Here is a 19,668-nt window from a genome sequence, read left to right as displayed (position 1 = left end):
CAGACAAAAACATATACAATTTCTTCCAAGTTTTCCCAGCTTTCACATCTATTCTTGTCAGTTAGTAACAGTGAAATTCACCGAAATTCAGGCATATTCTAAAAAAAAAACCAAGGTATGTATACCCTTGCTTTTTACAAGGGCCAGGAAATACATCAATTCCCAATGAAGACCTCAAGCAAGGCTTGAGCAGAGACTCTGTGTGTTAGCAGGAGACAACTGAACACTCAAGAAAACAGAAAAACATAAAGTCTGTTTCTTACCCAGAACGTTCACAAATGCATTTGCTAGCAAGTATCCATATTCGTTGGAAGCATTGCACTGGTAGACAGCACTGGACCTTTCTTGCACATGTGAGAAAATAATGGTGTCACCATCTACCTTTCTGCTAGGATCTTCTGGGGCAACTGTTGGTGTAAAGGAAAGAGTTACTGCTTTTTCTACACTGCTTGTGGATTACAAGTTCCATACTTCTGAACAGAAGAAAGAATCTGAAAGACCAATATGCCCTTTATGTTTTTTTCCCGGGTTACTGCTTAATGGTAAAGATGTGAATTTTAACCCAGTTTAAAAAGTTCTAGTTCTACAGGTATTAACTCCGGATGGTACAGTTCCCATTTTTGGAGGGGTTGTTTTGTTTRTCTTCCAAGGAAGTGAAGCTGAGATTGTATTTTGCATGCAATACAGAGGAAATACACCAATATGAGAAGATTCAGGCGAGTCAACATCTAGAAAAATATGAAAATATTTCTGAATGTCCAGAGGAAATGCTGATACAATGACATAGGCCTCTGCAACCCTGAAACTTCAAATCAATTGTTATACCATGAATGATTCTCCAAATATAAAAACAACCATATTCAGTTGAAAATGATCTCAGAGTAAAGCATAAGCAATTCCTTCACACAAAATCAAGAAACAACCTTCACACAAGCAGTTAGTAATTCAGTAGGTGGCACTCTTTCCCTTATGTAAGAATTATACAATGCCATTTCCTCGACTGTTCTGGAGCAGCCTGGGCTGTCAAACAGCTCTTGCATTCCAGAAGCATACAGGACATAACTGAAAATAAAATTCTAATACAATACTGAAGAARAATGATAGCTGTCACTTCTGATATAACTGCATGGCATTAGGGAGGTACAATAAAGAAAAAACTTAGCTTGTAACACCACACTGCATGAAAATTAACACTCTATAGCTTAATAATTTAAGAACATACTAAATAAGACCAGATGTATTATTAAGGTATAAAAAAACCCCACATGTATTATTGACAGAGAAAATTAATGGTAAAATTACTGATCTAATAATATGAAAAATAAATTTCTAGGTAAACAATTGCATCCTAGTTTGGAGGCATCATCAAAATTGACACCCTTATTGAAGCTTGAAAAAATAAGTATATTTGCAGAACACATTTTCATATAAGGCAATTTTTGCTCATTTGAACTCATAAAAAAAGATCAATCAACTAAAATAGCATCAATTTTCTCTAAGTGACAGGAACTTTTTGATTCAGACAATGCCTTAGTACTCATCTATAAAGAAAATGGAGTAATTTCTCCYGCATTTTCTTAAAGTATCTATTATGGAATTCTCTAAAAGACATGAAACCAGATGACAGGGACCATGGCTCTGTACTTCTGTTTAAGGATATTTCCAGCTTGGGTAAAATCTAAGGCCATTTTTCATCTAAGTACATCAATTTCYAAACAGCAGCCTCAAGAAAAGATTTCAATTTCTGTTTTTTCTGGTCTTCCATCACTCTGAGTTCAAATCAACATCACAAATTCAAAAATTTTGGACAGGATGAAAAAGGCACTACTGAGATTTTAAATGTTTATTCTCTAGACTTCTGGATTGCTGGCACATATTTTTCTTCTCTTTTGCTTTACTTTCTATTGTGTTTCATGTTTCACATTGCTTCCTTTTCTATGTAAATGCCATTTTCATTAAAAGATTCATGTGCTGAAAATAGCTGGAGCAGGTGAGTAGCCCAGCAGGCAGGCCAGTCAGCTGCGGGAAGCGGTCTGTTTCTGCACACAAATCACAGCTAAACAGCCGACAGGCACAACCGCCCTCCCAGGAGGAACCAGATCTGCCCACAGCCATTCCAAGCATGGCTGCTTCCTGCCCTGGGCTCTGGGCTTCCCCCCACTCATGCCCTTGGAATCTTGCTGCACTTTCTGCACCCAGGCAGGTCTTTAATGGGTGCACAGACTGCCCCCTTCACCCACACCCTAACACATAATCCCCTACAGCATTATGGTAGGGTCCCTCCAAAGAGATGGAAGCAATTAGTTCAATCCTCTATGACTGAAGGAACTGCACTGCAAAATAATGATCCAACCATTAAATTACTATATCAAAAGAGGGGTAGCATCTTCCCTTCCCTCTGCTGTATTTAGGGAAAAAAGGAGATATCCCCTTTCAGCTATCTGAAGGAAAGGCGGTAGGAACCTGTACTCTGAAAAGGGCTTCAAGCTGGGGTCCCCAAGGGAAAAGAAAACAGAAAAATRTCAGGTTAGCTGGTGTTTCTTGTTACCTGGTCTGGCCACCTGGATGCTGAAGGGCACTGATTCAAAAGCTCCTTGTCAAGACTGGCATCTATTCAAGTGCCTGTTGGATACAGCTTCTTCAATGATCTTAAGCACCCACTGCTGCACTCACACAGAAATGCTGAGCTTGGAAGGGACTTTGTCAGGTCATCTGGTCCAACCCCCTGCTCAAGCAGGGCCACTTAGATCCAGTTATCCAGAATTGTGTCCAGATGGGGGACACTTCCTCAACCTATTGGCTATACTTTTTTCTCAAGTAGACCAAGATAAGCTCTCAGCCACAAGTTAGCCTCCTTGTCACAAGGGCACGTTGCTGGCTCATGGTCAACGTGGCATCCACYAGGATGCCCAAGTCCCATTCTGCTAAGCTACTGTCCATCTGGATGGCCCCAGCATATACTGGCACTAAGGCTGTTCCTCCCCCAGTGCAGGAYTTTGCTCCACTGATCACCCTCTCTGGCCTTGGCCATTCAGCCATTTTCCTGTCCACCTCCCTGTCTGTTTATCCAGCCCCTACATCAACAGTCTGTCTATGAGGATCTAATGGCAGACAGTATCAAAGTCCAGGCAGACATTATCCACTGCTCTTGCCCTCATCTACYGAGTCAGTCATTTCATCACAGAAATATATCAAGTTGCTCAAGAATGACTTCCCCCTTGGTGAAGCCATGCAAACGACTTCTGAAAGTTTTCTAGTCCTTAATGKGCCTTGATAAGATTTCCACAATTAGGCGCTCCATCACCTTCCCAGGGATAAAAGTGAGGGTGACCAGCTGGTTGCTCCCTGGTTTCTCCTAGCTCTTCTTGAAGATAGGAATAACATTTGCTTTCCTTCCATCTTAGGCATCTTTGTAACATTTGCTTTCCTTCCTTAACTGATATCCCAGTTACCATGATCAAGCAAAGATTACTGAGAGTTYGCTTGCAATGGCACATGCCAGCTCAGTCAGTGTTTGTGGCTGCATCCCATCAGACCCCATAGACAAGTATGTTCAGTTTGCTCCTGACTTAATCCTTTTCCAAGAGTACACCTCATTCTAGCCTTTCCCCCGGTCTTTGATACATGGGATTCCTAATGTCAGTCTTGCGTATAAAAACCGAGGAAAAATAGCATGCAGTACTTCAGCCCTTTCCATATTACAGTCTTTTTTTTCCCCTCTCCAGCATTTCCTGGGGAAATGGAGTGATGGCAAGGCCACTCAAGCACTGCTTGTTTGTATTTATGAACATTCTGGTCACATTACATGATAGCTGCATGAAAAGGAGAAAATGCTTTTGACACATTAGACAAATCTGAATTTGGCACTGACAGGCAAAAAAACAAAAACCTACATAATACTTAGGATGGGCTTGTACAAACAGGATAATGAATTATGAGAATTTGCTATAGGAGTTCTGCTGCTGTAACAAGACAGGTGAACAGCCAACATTTACTCCCAGTAATATGGAACCTCAGCTTATTAACATGTTTCAGTCCTTTCCGAACAAAGGCCTGGTTTCRCCTGATTTTTTCATCACATTGCATAATGATATATCTTCTTCTCTCTAGCCATGTTCAGCATATTCCTATACTGAGAAGGCAGAGCCTCCACCAGATACTTGAAGCAGTTAAAACACACCATTAGGCTTAAAACTGKAAGGAAAAAAATCTGGATAAAAAATCCCTGGATGACTGAAATGGCAAAGAATATCCATTTCCTTTTCTTATTAATCTCACTTGCTCCTCAGCATATYATCTCCCTGTGATCACTGAACTCCTTCTTTTTCTGAGTTTCTGATTCTGATAGTTCTATTGTCTCCTAAGGGACAGCACTACCTGCACTAACTATAACCATCCTCAGACTATTTYATGTAGAATCTAAAAAAAACTGGTTATCAAAGGTTTTTTTATCTGCTGAAGTTCCTACACCAGATGCAGAGTTCCAACACAATGACAGCAGAAGTAATGGATAAAGATCTTCTTGAGCAGTCTTCTCCTCTCCAAGACTAAAATACTGGGGGCATTAGAGTCCAGCAAATTTCTCTCTAACCTGCCATGGCTGCAATGTACAGCTTGGGGTGTGAAGTGTCAGAGAACATGATGGATGATSAATCTCTGAGCCAGGGATTATCAAGACCTTTCATGAAGGAAATCTAAGGGATAATGTTTCTCCCTTAAATTCAATGTGAGTACTAATGAAGACTAACTCAAACCTAGAGATTCAATGTGAAATGGGATATAACAAGAGAAGAAYGCATTGAGAGAAGATAAACAGCAACTTTGCACTATTGTGTATAAATCTAAGTGTTTGTATCTAATATTTAATTGCTCATCATGAACTATAAACCATTGGAACAAAAAATTAGTCTTTTGTACAATATTTGCARTGCCTTTCTGAAGTCCAATTATAAAAGTGCTTCCCCTTCCCAATTAATCTGGGTTGTTACTTTCTTAAAAGTTGAGATACTTTATGCATGGCTTCCCTTTTGTAAAACCATGCTGAACATCTGAGGAGTAAGACACAATGGATTATGCTGTGATATAAATAATGCAGATCTTGAGTGTTAACTGAAGCACAAGGCAACACAGAGTCATGGCCTGAACTTTCAATTGCTACTTGCCAAACTAATTCTAATTGTCCCCAATGAGACGGTGCATGTGAATTCAAAACACTCCTCCTGTGAGTAAACATCAGGAGGTTAGGTTACAACCTTATCATTCCAACATGCCTGAAGCAACTTTTTTTTTAGAAATGCTGGTTTTTTCAGAATGATTGATGAAGAAAATTAATTAAAATATTTCAGGGAAACCTAAAATCTTCCTTGAATTTTTTTTTTTTTTTTACTCAGATTATTGTAATATTGAACAAAATCCACACCACTGCAGTTTTATTTCACGGGTGCTCAACACACACCACATTTTTCTCTTTTTTTTTTCCTTTGCCTTTTCCCTATAGAAATTTAAGCCTCAGTCTTTGAGATATGGACGAATGGTTCTTTCTTCAGYATTCCCCACTCCTTGTCTGACTCTATTATGGAAAAACAAAACCAGAAGAATTAAGTATCTCCCAGTTGTGCTTTCCAACAGAAAATTAAAGTATTGCAAACAGATTACTAGGCCACAAGAGGCACATTGTGGGATATATGATGACAGCAGGGCTTTGAAATTCAAATGTAGCTCTTTTTCTTTGAAATCCTGCCATGGGTGTAGCTCTCTCAGCACTGCCCTGAAGCTGAAACAGCTGCTTTAGTTTCCTTTTACAGTGATTTCCTAATCATTCTGCTGGAAGATGAGGGGCACAATTCTATAATTTAGTAACAAGTGAACAAAAAGGCACACTGTACTTGGTAATTTCCAGAACAGCTTTTGATAACTCAGAATAATAAAAAATCACAAGAATCTTAAGAACTGCATTTTCTGTGATCAYGATGCTTCTCAAAGATGCCCTGACAGACGCAGTGTACTGGAGCATCCAATCAACGTGCACTTAAATATTTAACGTGGMTAAGACTTCAGCTTTTCTCAGCAGTGCAAATAACCTTTAATATAAGGCTGAGCTACCCACTTATTTATCTCCTATATTCTTTTTTTTTTTCCCTGAGTTTGAGGGGTAATTTAATTAAAAGTCTTTTAATTTTTAGTCAGCTCCCCTCAAGAAGACTTTGTGTAGTGATTCCTCAATACATGCTGCCCTTTTATTTGGGAAATGTGGTGTCATCCAAAGCACCCAAGTACCAGCTACTCCTGAAAACCTCAGGCTGGAAACCTCACCTTCCATTTAATTAGGATTCCCAATACAGTTTATTTGCTAAATATTTAGATTTTTTTCAATAGATATCCTTATTTTGTCCCCCAAAGTTTCATTTTTTCCCCCCTACAAATAAATTTAATCTCTTTTGTATACCAAATACTTCAAATATATCTAATGGAGTTCTCATTTATGTGTTGATATTACCTAGACTCTGATGGTAGAGAATCCTTCTCCATATCCCACCAACAGACTTAAACAACTCCTAAACTTCTGAAAGTGACAGAAGTGACAGCAGAATTTTTTAGTGCATTATCTCTCATGAGTCAACAGGCCAGACTGTCTGGCTCTTTACTATTTGGTGCAAAAGGATAAAAGTAGAAGAACCAAGTGTGACCTTACAGTACAGGGTATGCTCMGTGCACACTCAGCTGACAACACACTGCAGAGTCCTCCAGCTAGTTCCTCCCAAGGCCAGTTGTACTATAAATAGCAGCTACCTTGTCTGTCATGAAGCACTGCCAATCATAACACTGCAGCAATTAAGTGGCTCAATCACCAGGTCAGGGCTGCTTTTCTTACCCGTGCACACAGAGACAGCTGTTCCACTGCCTTAGGGCTTCCTTTTCTTTGACACCTACTTGGCACAAAGCGTTTGCCAGGTAGCTGCTGACACATTCAGTTTTGCTGCTGCAGCTTCTTAGAGCTCGAGCCTGGAAGGCTCAAACATACGCTAAGCTGCAAATCCTGCAGTGTACTGCAAATCCTGCAAATCCTACAAGTGCTCTCTATATCCACACTTGTTAAGACTTCACTTTCTGTGTCACATTTTGGATTCCTAGGCAACACCAGAGTTCTAGTGGGGCAGCAAAGGAGAGATCCAGCAGACATGACTGCCACAGAAACACAGTGGTAACAATGACACCCCAGCAATGGCCCTGTGAGAGGGACCATCCGATTTCCACAAAGATACTACCACACAGAATAACCAGGAGCATGGCTGCACATTTTAGTTCTCTCAAACACATTAGTGTTATAATGTGTTTTTGTTCTACTTCTATGAACCACAGTATTTTTTTCACATTTCTTACGATTTAGCACTACCTATAAGGCAAAAACTACACAAAAGAGGCTCTTCACATGTAGTTTAAAAAAACACCCTGAGATTCCTCACATTTCCTTACTCACACTCCTGTAAGGTAATTAAGACTCTTACTTGCTATGGGAACACCATTTGCCAACCAGCTTATACTAGGCTTTGGGTTGCCATTAGCTCTGCAGATCAATGTTCCATCTTCTCCAGGAGACAAGACCAAGTTTCTGGGTGCTGTTATCCAGTATGGAGCAGCTGGGTTTATGAGAAGGAAGACAGCAATTATTTTCCAAAATTACACGCAGAAAATCTTAAGGCACAGGCATGGTAAACAGAAGATAAGTCAATCAAGGTTGTGTATAGCTAACGAACTTACAGCTATGCTGTTACTTTATATGTATATATGTATTTATATATATAAATATATATATATATGATACTCAACTGGTAGATCATACACTGGCTAAACTGAGCCTCTGCTCACCCTCTGCATTAAAATTCTGATATAAACAACAAGAGGCTCTTTGTTTCATTTAGGGTTGTCTGCTTTGAATCTAATTTGCCTTTGCTAAAGCAAGCAAAATTTATCTGTGTATGGCATCTGCAGAGACTACAGTGGTCTTTTGATTAATTTCAGAGATACCCATACTCTTAGTAGTTAGGCTGTTAGGAATGAATTTAGGTTTGATTACATAAAAAGATTTAATGTCAAGGGTGAAATTTAGAAACGGCAAAATCCTTGGTCTCACTGAATTCATCGGGTGATTACAGTGAGGCCAGATGTTTACCTGAGACAGATGAAATCTCACAGAGATCAAAACGGGTGAAACACTGTCCTTACTGAAAGGTATTCACCTATTTCTCCATCTTTTTGCACAATAAATAACCACAAACAGCATATATTATCACATCTTGCAATTAATTTTCAGATTTTGTATTGATGGACAGATGCAAAAAGAAAATTAAACTTCTGCTCTTAGAAAGGAGGTTAAATGTGATCATAAAATCATGCTGATCTACAGCAAAATAAATTACTGTTTAGCATGCAAAGCATGCAATACAGCTGATTATTTCAATGACTAATTAACTGTCATTATAGTTCTTTGTTCCATGGTATTCACAGCATACTTACAATTCCTATTTAGACAAACATATTGTAAATGGTTTTAGAACTATAAGGCATCATCTTGGGTAAAAAACACGAAGACAGAAACCCAAAAATATCAGTAAAAGAGAAAAAGGAAGAAAAATGTAAGACTGTAAAACGACAGTTTTACAGAGAAAAGAAATAATCTGGGCTATATGAATACAGAGAAGAAAAATGGAGAAACTAAGGATGAGTCGATGAAGAGAGATAAGGAGGAAGATATAGAAACAAGAGAAAGAAGCAGTCTAATGRCAGATAATCAAAGGATCTAAAATAAATGTAGTACTTGTGCAAAGTAAGACATTATCTTACTACAGTTCCAGTACAATCCCAATTTAGCCTGATGCTTTGCAAGGTAACATGAAAAGATGAAGAAGWTATCAGAGATAGTAAAAGCCTTTCCGGTGTTAGAATCCAGACAGTTGAATGGCTGTTTGCTCAAGCTGATTTTTAACCATTATCATTCATCCTTTTAGCTAATGCKTCATCTTAGAAAGCCTGCTTCAATCCTGCATTCTGGACCCTTGATAGCATTACATTAAGGATTATTTTAGTATTACCTTTCACGGTTACTGAAATGACATGATGAACTGAACCTAGTGCATTTCTTGCTATACATTTGTAGTTCCCAGAGTCAGCTTCAGAAACATCTATAATCTTGAGAGTTTTCTTAAAGTTTTCAAAAAATGTTCTGTTGGCTGGCAGCTCCCCTCCTTCTTTAATCCAGCGGATTGTTGGTGTGGGTCTGGAGAAGTAAAAGGAGAGATCAAATTTAGGGACTGAAGAAAGATAAGAGTTCAGTACATTAATATTTTTAACATATGTTTTATAAATAATTACTTTAAAAGCTTCTACCCAGATTCTGGGCCACATCCAACAAATATGAAAAATATGCCAGCATTTGTTTCTAGGAAATGACAAGTCTCACTAACATTGTCAATGGCCATCTGTTCATTGGATTAATAATTACAGAATACATTTGTCTGCTGATTAATCTTAAAAACCTGRTTAACAAATGAAGACAAGTTTATTTCAAATTACATTGTGCTTCTACTATTAAACTGATGCTCATGGTGCTCTTAAAGGTAGCTTCTAGATAATGAGAAGCATATAACTGTCCTTTGTGTGAGCAATACCTTAATACTTCATGAACATAAAAAACTTTACAAAAGAGCTGTGAGGAGACAGAAATATTTCTTGTGAGAAATCAAGAAAAAAATGTCAGTGCTGAGTCAATTATAGCTACGTGTCACTGCACCGTGTCTAAACCTTTGTCTATGCCCCATCTTGTCCACTGAAGCTGAAGTTGAAAGTTATTCAAACACATGGAGATAAACTTTCAAAATTACAAAAAATCACAATATATTGCTTACTGAGTAGAATGTCCTCTCTCCCGTAGTAATGGCTCTAGGCATATATTCCCTTAGCAGTCTAAGGGATTTTATTACACAGACACCTAGCAAAGCTTTCTTTTTGTGGTGTCAGTGATTAGGTATACATTTCAAACAAAATCTGCATCTGGCCCTTTGTGGACAAATATTCCCTCACCAATTTTTTTTTAATTGCATGACAGCTGAAGACACAAAGCCACATAATATATGACACTCTACTTTTTTCATAGGTTTTATTCAGCCATTTTACTGGAGTTTGGATCACCAAGTACTTTTATTGCAGGGTTGTCAAAAGGCACATTACTCTATCGCAGATGAAAGTTACTTGGGCTGATGCTACTCCCACTCACAGGGGTGGTTTTGCCAGTGCTGCTGGGGCAGACACCTGAGCAGGGCACAGCTGAGACAGAAACACTGCACTGATGCTCAGCTCAAGCTGTGCCTGAGTGTGCCCTGTGGAGCTCATGTGCATGATGCTTTGGTGCTTGATTGGCAATTACAGGCTTTCCTCAGGGCTGCCTCAAAGCACTCTGCATTATATGACTCTGTGCACTGTAAACATATTTACAGTTCTTGAAATAGGAACTAAAGATTTTCCACTTCTATTCTATGACCAATCTATTTTCAGATTTCTTCCTGAGAATGAAACTGATTTGAAAATCAACCTAGTTCATGAAGTTAAATTGCCCTTTAGTAATTTCCTTTATTGCACAATAACAATTAAACTCAATTACAATGAGAAATTGGATGTAAGGACCTGAAGATATGTTCTAACAATTCCCATCTATGCTGGGTAGGAACAGTTTAGAGTCAGCTGATCTACTAAGTTATTAACATATATAAGCAGTTTTCTTGGATTAGAACAGCAAATTCTTATCTATTTTCATATAATTTGAGAACCTAACGACCGTAAACTTAGGAAAACAACAGAGGCTTTATTCCTGAGTGCAATTCTGTGGGTAATGTGCCTGAGGTTAGTTTACAGCATTTCTTGCCTGAGTCCTTTAAAAACAATGGTACAACCCATATCCTGTGCATAGGGTTTGGGGATATGAGAAGGCAGAGGCCATACATATTCACAGATGGTTTCGAAGTCTGCTGATGCCCAAGTAAATGGTGGAGGTCCTTAAAAAAAGTTCTTTGTATTTTACACTTCTGCTTCTTTGAAACAGATAAGCTTTGTCACATTTAATAAGCAAAATTTTAAACATCTCTGCAATGTTTCTCTCTGTTTCTGTATTTCTATTTAGAAAAAAAAAGTCTAAAAAGTAACTCACAATCCTGCTGCAATGCACTCCAACAAAAGCACATTTCCTCTGAGTTCCACTTTGGTACTTGTGCTACCTGTTGGTGTTAGAAGAACTGGCTGCCTTTCTGTAACTGGCTTTGCTGAAACAAGAAAAAGTAAAATAATTAATTTCTGAATTTTATTCTAATACCAATCAAGTGCATACATCCATTCTCAAATTTTGGACAGAGATTTTGCTCCACATTGGCCATTTGGTTAAAAGTCACYGTGTAGCACAACTACAAAGCTGAACATATTAGTTTTTTGACAGACGTAACATATTTGTTAAATGCCACAATTTTGAACRCATGGAAAGAAATGTTGTTATTAAAAGACAGGAACAATTGATACAAAACTTTTACATAGGCAACTATGCAGTCTTAATCCTAAACAGCCGATGTTTCATTCAACAGCATTATAATGGGGAGTAGGAGGCCAGTGGTGTGAGGCGCAGTGAAAGACTGAGAGTTGCTGAAAATTTCTGGGCTTCCATCAAAACAAAAACAAAGCAAAGTTATGTTAATCAGAAATATAAATGAAGGGGATAAAAGGTAAAGTCTGCTTTAGAACGTGTTTTAATACTTTCTAGACAATATGAGGTGTTGTTTGACATTAATCCTTATATTTTCCTCTTACTATATATTTAACTTTAATTCAAGCTGCTCCCCAGTCTTGCAATAAAGAACCATTGATTAACCTGTATGCAATAACCACAGGAAACAGACAGCTATAAATATAATACCCATTTCTGACACAYTCTGTTGGCTTTTGAAGTATATGGTATTTCCTACGCCTTCATTGCATTTAGAACAAGAATTTTCTGAATTATAGTGTTTTCTGCAAATACTCTAATGTTCTTGTGTAGCAATTCTAATATAYAGAATTAAACTGCTCTGAAGTGCAGTTGCAGTCTGAAACATTACAGTAAATAATTTTGCTTTTTAAAAATGTGATTAGAAGCATAATAAACTCTCAGTTTGCTAGGGTACAGGATTTACTGATAGAGCAGCATTAACAGCAGCTCATTTTAATCCAGTATGTGCTGTGAATTCCTTAGTAACTAGTACACAAGCAACTTTAAGTTTTTGGGAGAGTGGAGCAGTCTCAAGTCAAGAACTCAGCTGACAGTCACAGCAACAACGCATCTACAGTGTGGGCACTGCCAAGGGCTGCTGACTCACTTGGCCAGACTGTGAATATTCAGAGTTACCTGTGCTGGTTCTGAGCTGGGAGCCAACCCAACGGTGTTTTCCACACTAATTGTAGYTAATATATTGCTTTGTATTCAAGTACTTATTTCTTGTTTGTTCCTCCTGAATAACATATAATTTTAATGTAGAGAAGTAAAATATTCTGTGCCMATGTTTCATTTTAGATTTGCGTAAATTATGGTTTCATATGTGCAAAGCCCGATTTCACAAGGAAAAAGACAAAAAMATTGAATAAATATTAAGTATTTTCTATGTCATGCAATATCAAGTGGAGAGTCTAGAATCGGTGGTGCTCCAAATTCAGCCTTGCTAAACACACATACATCTGTTCAGGAGGATTTAATTCAGAACACACAAAAGACCATTCAACAGAGATTAATGGAAAGAACAGCTTAAACACCAAACAAACAAAACTCATCCTACTCCTACAAAGTTATTTCTACAGATAGTATTAAAGTGTTTAGATTTTCATTAATTTGTCTCACGCTTATGAAAAAAATTAAAAATAAATGGTGCATTCAATAAGTTGTTAAACATGAAGTRGATCTGTTAAGTGCTTAATTGTTATTTATTATGCAGCCCATGATATTGAATAGTCCTAGTGATAATGAACACATTGAATTACTACATAAATTGGAGGAAAACTATAAAAAGCAACACAGTACAGAAGCAGTTTTTAAAACCTGCACCAATGTGAAAGGACTCTTTCATTATAAGTGTTTGTATTTTCTATGAGCCATGTTACCAGAACATTGAAACATTAAATATTTGAAAGGATCACACTGTGCAGTCCCTCTGTAAAGTATGTATTATCACCAGCACTAATTGATACCTTTATTAGAAACTGAAAAGGGAGCAAAAGATTAAGTAGYCATGGAGGTGAAGTTAGTTAACTAAATGCTACTGTGAAACAGGGAGTATCAGTGGGGACCAGTGTAACTCACCACCATAAATATCAGTGTCACTCAAATTAGCAGCTATAGTGTCATTCAATGAATCCACTGAAATAAATAAAATATCATGAAGAAAGCATACAAGAGGGATAAATAAAAGTTTTGGGAATCAAAAGGTGATGACATGGCCACGGTRAGTTAATCAAGTGATTGATTAATTTGTTTCAATAGTTACAATAATCAGAATAACTATATTCTTGCACTGGAAAAACATCTGAAAGCTGTTATTTTTACACTGTATTTTTTCTATGTATCAAACTTTTAAAAAATTTTCAAAACACAAAGCCTTATAAAGGGAAAAATGATAGCTTTTAAAATCAATTATATATTAAGAAAACTGGAGATTATGTTTCAAGTTTATACAGTAATGTAATTTCTTATTCAGAATTAAAATGTCAAAATTCCTAGCGTAGCACTACTTAACTTTAGCACATAACTTGAGAACTCCAGATAAATACTATGTAAGTACATAATTCAGTAATGCAATACCTACTTGAAATKACTTTTACAGATATGGGTTGTTTCTGCTGTATAGTTTGCGTGTGATTAAATCTTGCATAGCAGATATAGTCCTCCCGGGTGTCTTCTGGTTGTACATTAGAAAAATAAAGATCTCCATTTAGACCTTGGGAAACTCTTTCACTTTGAGGCAGCCTTTGGAAAGCTAAGGGAAAACAAGAACACATTTATGTCAATTACAGTACACACTATTATTATGATCTGCAGACTCCACATTCATTCAATTATACTTTTTTGTGGCTTGATGCATATACAGACATTTCTCAGTTTCCTGATGAGCTCCCTTGTCTACCCATTCTTCCCCAGTGGGTTAATCTACAACTTACATTAAGATCTCCAGCTGCTTTTGGCTTCGTGCTTTTGGGCTGTATGTCTGCTTGTTTCCGCTTTTCYACAGAAATGGAAATTCACTGAATTTTAACTTACATGGAAACTTCACCATCTGTGGTCTTCATAAGTAATGACCTACTATGTAGAAAAGCTGAAAAAAGTAAACTGCATTAAAAAGGAAACTCACCATTATCCATCCAAAATATGATAGGCGGTGGTAATCCAACAGGAGGTCTGCAGTGCAGCACTAGTGAATCACCTTCACGAACATCATTTGGTTCTAGTTTTTCTTTTGTCCACAAAGGCGATCCTATAGAAAGAAATTTTGACACACACACGAACTATGGATTGATAAAAACTCCAAAATTTAAGGAAAAATGCACAAAATATTCCAGATAATTGAAAGAACTGCATCCATCAGGATGTTAAGTCCTTGCACATTTGCTAAAGTTTTGATTTTTCTTTTTTTATGTTTTCTTGGAAGAAAAGTACAGTAACGATTTGCTGAAAGTATAATCAACTGATTCAAATTATTTTGTCTACTCAGTAAAAGTTTTATAACAGTATCTTGTAGATTTTTAACCATAATGAAAAAAAAGTGATGTACTAAATTAGATAAAGGGGCAGACCTTCCTGAAGCAGTATTATACACACACTCTTTAATTAAGATGTAAGAACAGCACATTTTAAGCTGAGAAGTTTGACAACTTATCTGAGATGAAACTCACAGAAAGCAGTAGAAACAATCTACCATTAATTCAATTTTTTTTAACTTTATTGTCTTTTTAGTCCCAATCTGTTCTGTGTTAAAGTTATTACAAAAACTATGAAATATGGAGTTCCTAAAGAGAATAAAAATTCTTGCTATCAATTATGTGCCTTAAGGATTTAATAATTTACTTTAATAGTAGTGTCATACATACAACTGAGTTTTAAACATTGATAAATACTATACAGACTTCATACAGAGAATAAAAATTCTTGTTATCAATTATGTGCCTTAAGGATTTAATATTTTACTTTAATAGTAGTGTCATACATACAACTGAGTTTTAAACATTATAGGTTATCCAGATGTACCAGGAAAAAAATCCAGGTTATTTAATTTTTGTAAAAAAATACTTGAGAGAACACACAATACAATATTATACCTGAATATTAGAAAATAGGCAGTAACTTCTAACATGGTCACTTGGATGACTGAATTTTTAAGACAGGAAAACCAAAGGGCAAGAAGTTCAGAAGCAAAAATGAAAACCAAAGCTTTTCACACTTTATRAACATTAAAGCTTTACTTACTAGAAGGCCTTATAACGATATTGTTGGAAATGGCTGCTCCTCGTTCGTTCCTTGCTGTACACTGGTACACTCCCTCATAAGCTTCTGCCTTCCCACCATTCATAATATTTATGACAAGAGTCCCTGAATTTGGTTTCATTGTTACCTGTGCATCTTTATCTATATCAAAATGAGTTCCATTGCGTGTCCAGGAGAAGCTAAAATAATAAAAACAGAAGTTTTTTCTTCAGCTGCCTTTTGTAGATTGTATGGAGAAAAAGAATGAAGAACTAACTAACAAAAATACATATTTTTCCATTAGCAGATAAATAAGAGTCTTTCCCTAATAAATTAACTAATAAAACAATACAGTTCTTTTAATATAAGAAATCTGGCAATATTTTCAGATAAAAGGTTTGGCTGAACTTGTTAACAGGAGCTGTTTCAAATTAAATTCTTTTTTAAATAAATATATTTAAAAATTCTGTGGTTAATCATACATGGAAGCGAACTGATTTTCTTTCTACTAAAAACCATACAGTAACATCTGCAAGAACTGATATTGCTACAGATGAATTAGCATTTCCATTATAAAACCTATTGTTGAAAGGGTTTATAAACCTGTCTTTAAAAACTTGCTCAAGGCTGAAATGTGTCATCTCAGGCCCCAGCAGGAGACCATTTCTTTTAATTGGTTTGGTGATTTTGAAGTTATGCAAGTGAATTAAAGACTGTGGTGAGTTCGATTTCTTTTCACTATTATAATGCAAACAAACTTAATTCTTTAATTGAAATTATACAGTCTGATAGCCTTTAATCAACCTAGTAAATTTATACTGGTGCTACTCGAAACAAGAGATGTTTTGAGAAGTAGTTACTAAAAATGCAGACTAATGAAACTCATTAAAATTGTAAAGAAGCAGAGATCCACAGTCTACAATTTAGACTACCATAAACACCAGTTTCTTAGTTCTGTTAATGGTCAGAGGTACAGGCACAGAGAGCTTGACCAACACTTATGAAGTGTTGAGCACTCACAGGTTCAAATGATGTGAACAGCAGTTTTTGTAGTTGTCACATTTCAGCTTCAGATTCTTAAGCACCAACAGTCTTTGTGCTGGTTAGGATGCTTCCTAAAGTACAAATGTCAATGGTAACTAGAAAAGCTCAAATTCTAACTGACTGAAATTGTGTACTGGCCTTCTACAGCAGGCAGCCAGGACTGGACAAGACATTTGCACCTTGTGCTGGGGAAAGAAGAACTGGATATGCAGCAGTGCTTTTGGGAGGATTAGCATGCAGAGCGAACAGGGAGCCTCTTGCTTACAACTGTGCAGGTGAAAYTTCTGATTGTAGGGTTTCTGTAACCAGTAACATTAAAGATGCAACGARGTAATGTAGCTTCAAATGAGAAGTGGAAAATGTGGTACAAACCCCTGAATTTAAGATACACGACAGTCAGAGTCTTTGCTGCTCTAGCTATAGGCAGCAGCACATCCACAAACTTTTATTCCAGGTGCTATCACCAGTAAGAAATTATCTAGTTTTGACAATTSACACTGCGCTGACAAAGTCCACCTTTGATTTCAGAGCTCTGGAGCAGTTCAAGTTCCAATATGCATTTGCAGGTTATCAAGACATGGACCAACTAGACTAACTATTGATAAAAATAAAATGGATACCATATCTGAAAAAAAATAAATAAGACTAAGCATAAGCTTATAAAACTCATTAGAAAATTCTATACTTAAATCCTGTCACTCTCTCTGTAGCAGGGGTACAAAGCAAGATCTGTTTGATGGGGAAGATGAGGATGTACAGCAGAGAGGCCTGGCACATGGCTCAGGTATGTCAGTCTCACGGACAGCACTCTTTCTCTCAGGTAGTACCAACCAAAACTTCAAAAGAAATATCTGCAGAAGTAATACAGCTGTCCCAAAGTGGACAGTAATCATCTGATCCTCCAGGTCAACACCCAGACTCTTACAAATGGCATTGGGCCAGCCAAATTAAAATGCTGGTAAACAAAGCAGCTCTGTAGCACTCCTGTCCTTAACAGAACACTAGAAAGGGTAAGAGTATCCCTGATAATCTCCATCTCCTCCATTCTGCTGCCCAGCACGATAATGATTATAATGCCAAGGCAACAGCAGGAATAATGCAGAAAAAGACCTGATTATTCAGAAGAAATACATTTAACACATTCTGTCAGTGTCTGAATGAGCAGAGACAGACCTTGCTAGCAAGGTGTAACATAACCCTGCAGAGCAGAGAGATGCACATTGCTGTGTTCACAGTCTCTGCAATCAGAAGCAGTTACTAACAATGCCAGAATACTTCATGGCTACTGAGGTTTCCAGAGCATGTACTCAGGACCTTGAGATGAGTTTTCAAATATTTCAAGAAGCTGAAAGAGGATCTTAAAATGAACAATGATCAGGAATCTGATCCATTTCTGCCAAAACCGAAAACTAATGGCCATCAAATACAGCTGTTGATCAAGAAAACTGGCCCACACCACACAATTTCTGACAAATCGTATTTTAAGATTAGCCTCATAAAATGGAATGATATACAAAACACTACATTTGAATGCGTTAACATTAGTCTAACTTTATTCAATGTCCATTCTTCTTAAATACTATGCCTAAACCTGGTAYGTGATCCAGTTCACAATACAGCATGGCTCCTAGTGTGTTCCATGGACATTCACCGATGTGCTCTTGTTATAATCAAGTATTATTTTCTTGTCAGAGCTTTGAGAAGAAAAAAAAAAATGTTACAGTTGCTTTATGACTCCAGAAACGTTTAAATGTCAAGTGTGATATGAGTCAAAATTATGCTACCATCTGGTGGCTGTGTAATTTACAGAGGTAAGGATGTATGCACGTTTCTGCACATGCAAGCACATTCATACATATAATCCTGGTCTTATTTACAAAAGTTACAGGATGTTCTCCTAGTAGTTCCATGCTGTTAGGCCAATAGAAGCAATAAAAAATAAAAAAAATAAAAAAAAAATAAAATAATAAAAAAAAATCCTACTAACCTAGGAGGTGGCTTTCCTTTGGCTTCACACTGTATTACAATATTCTCCCGAGGGTCAACGATGTAATCTTTTGGAGATTGCTGAGTTATCGTAGGAGGTTGTGACACTTCATTATGCAATACAACAAAGAGASAGGAATTCAATAATATTTTCAAAGTATCACCAAGACACTTTTGTAAGCAGAGAAAGAAGAACTGCTATTAGCAACCAAATCAGACAGAAGAGTGAGAATAAAGTATCCTTTGTACCAGGAGGCTGAAGCTCTCTACCTTGGTAAATCAGTGTAGCTATACTAACTTCCAACTGAGCTATCCTGATTTACAGCAGATGAAGATCTTGGATAAAAAGTTTAATGAAAATATAATTTCTATACCTCAGATTTCAACAGATTTTTACTAAACCAAAGGACACTCAAATTCCAAGTCCAACATATCTGAAATGAATAGTTGCAAGACATAAACCTCCACAAAATGTTTTTTTACCACACAGAAAGAAAAAAAATATACATTGGTTTGTGCTTCTAAACATTTTATCTATTTCCAAATTCTCTTTGGGTGAAACCTTTCCACACATTTATTATGCTCAACATATTGAATTAATCTACAAAACATGCTTTTAGGATCTACTTTTCAGGAGTAAAAAATGTGTTGTAAGCAAAAGACACTATTAAAATGACAAAAATAATATCTACTTTCCAAATAAAGTAAACACGTAGGAAAAGTTTAGCACTGATTTCCCTCAAGAAACCAAATAAAAATAGAGCCAACCTTGTTAATTGCCCCAGGAGAAGCAATTAGTATTACCTTTAATATTATCTATGCCCATTTTTGCATTTAAAAAATCCTGTTTGTGATAGTAAGACAGTGAGGAAGGTGTCTTCCTCAACATTATTCGTATATTTTCACCTAAAGAAACCTATTTAATGATGTGCCCATGAACGTCCCTAAGTGCTATAAATCACTCATCCAGCAAAACCCTTTGCTAGTGCTTTGGGGTAATTTCCAGCCACTGGAACAAAACATTTCCATCATTAGAATTAGCCATGTTCTCATGCCTCATTCTAGCCAACTAAAATTGCCTAACTGGGATTTTTATTCTAAGCCTTCCTYACTGTTATACA

At 36.8% G+C, this 19,668-nt stretch overlaps 1 protein-coding gene across 12 annotated transcripts in view; it reads right to left on the bottom strand.

Annotated features, from left to right (window-relative positions):
* NRCAM (neuronal cell adhesion molecule) overlaps positions 1–19,668 on the bottom strand; it is a 146,113-nt gene that overhangs the window by 43,079 nt on the left and 83,366 nt on the right. For all 12 annotated transcript variants that reach the window (XM_057366128.1, XM_057366123.1, XM_057366124.1 and 9 more), the window contains exons 4-11: positions 18,549–18,654; positions 15,521–15,717; positions 14,409–14,531; positions 13,866–14,036; positions 11,198–11,309; positions 9,090–9,274; positions 7,506–7,637; positions 264–407 (exon numbers count right to left, since the gene is read on the bottom strand). In XM_057366128.1, coding sequence (XP_057222111.1) covers positions 264–407; positions 7,506–7,637; positions 9,090–9,274; positions 11,198–11,309; positions 13,866–14,036; positions 14,409–14,531; positions 15,521–15,717; positions 18,549–18,654 — 1,170 coding nt within the window. The remainder of the gene's footprint in view (positions 1–263; positions 408–7,505; positions 7,638–9,089; positions 9,275–11,197; positions 11,310–13,865; positions 14,037–14,408; positions 14,532–15,520; positions 15,718–18,548; positions 18,655–19,668) is intronic.

The sequence above is a fragment of the Malurus melanocephalus genome, unplaced genomic scaffold (assembly GCF_030028575.1).
Source record: "Malurus melanocephalus ecotype Western Australia unplaced genomic scaffold, MMel_1.1 scaffold_60, whole genome shotgun sequence".
In the NCBI taxonomy this organism is placed as follows: Eukaryota; Metazoa; Chordata; class Aves; order Passeriformes; family Maluridae; genus Malurus; species Malurus melanocephalus.
The sequence above is the reverse complement of the archived record's forward strand: the minus strand, read 5'-3'. Positions and strand labels throughout refer to the sequence as shown.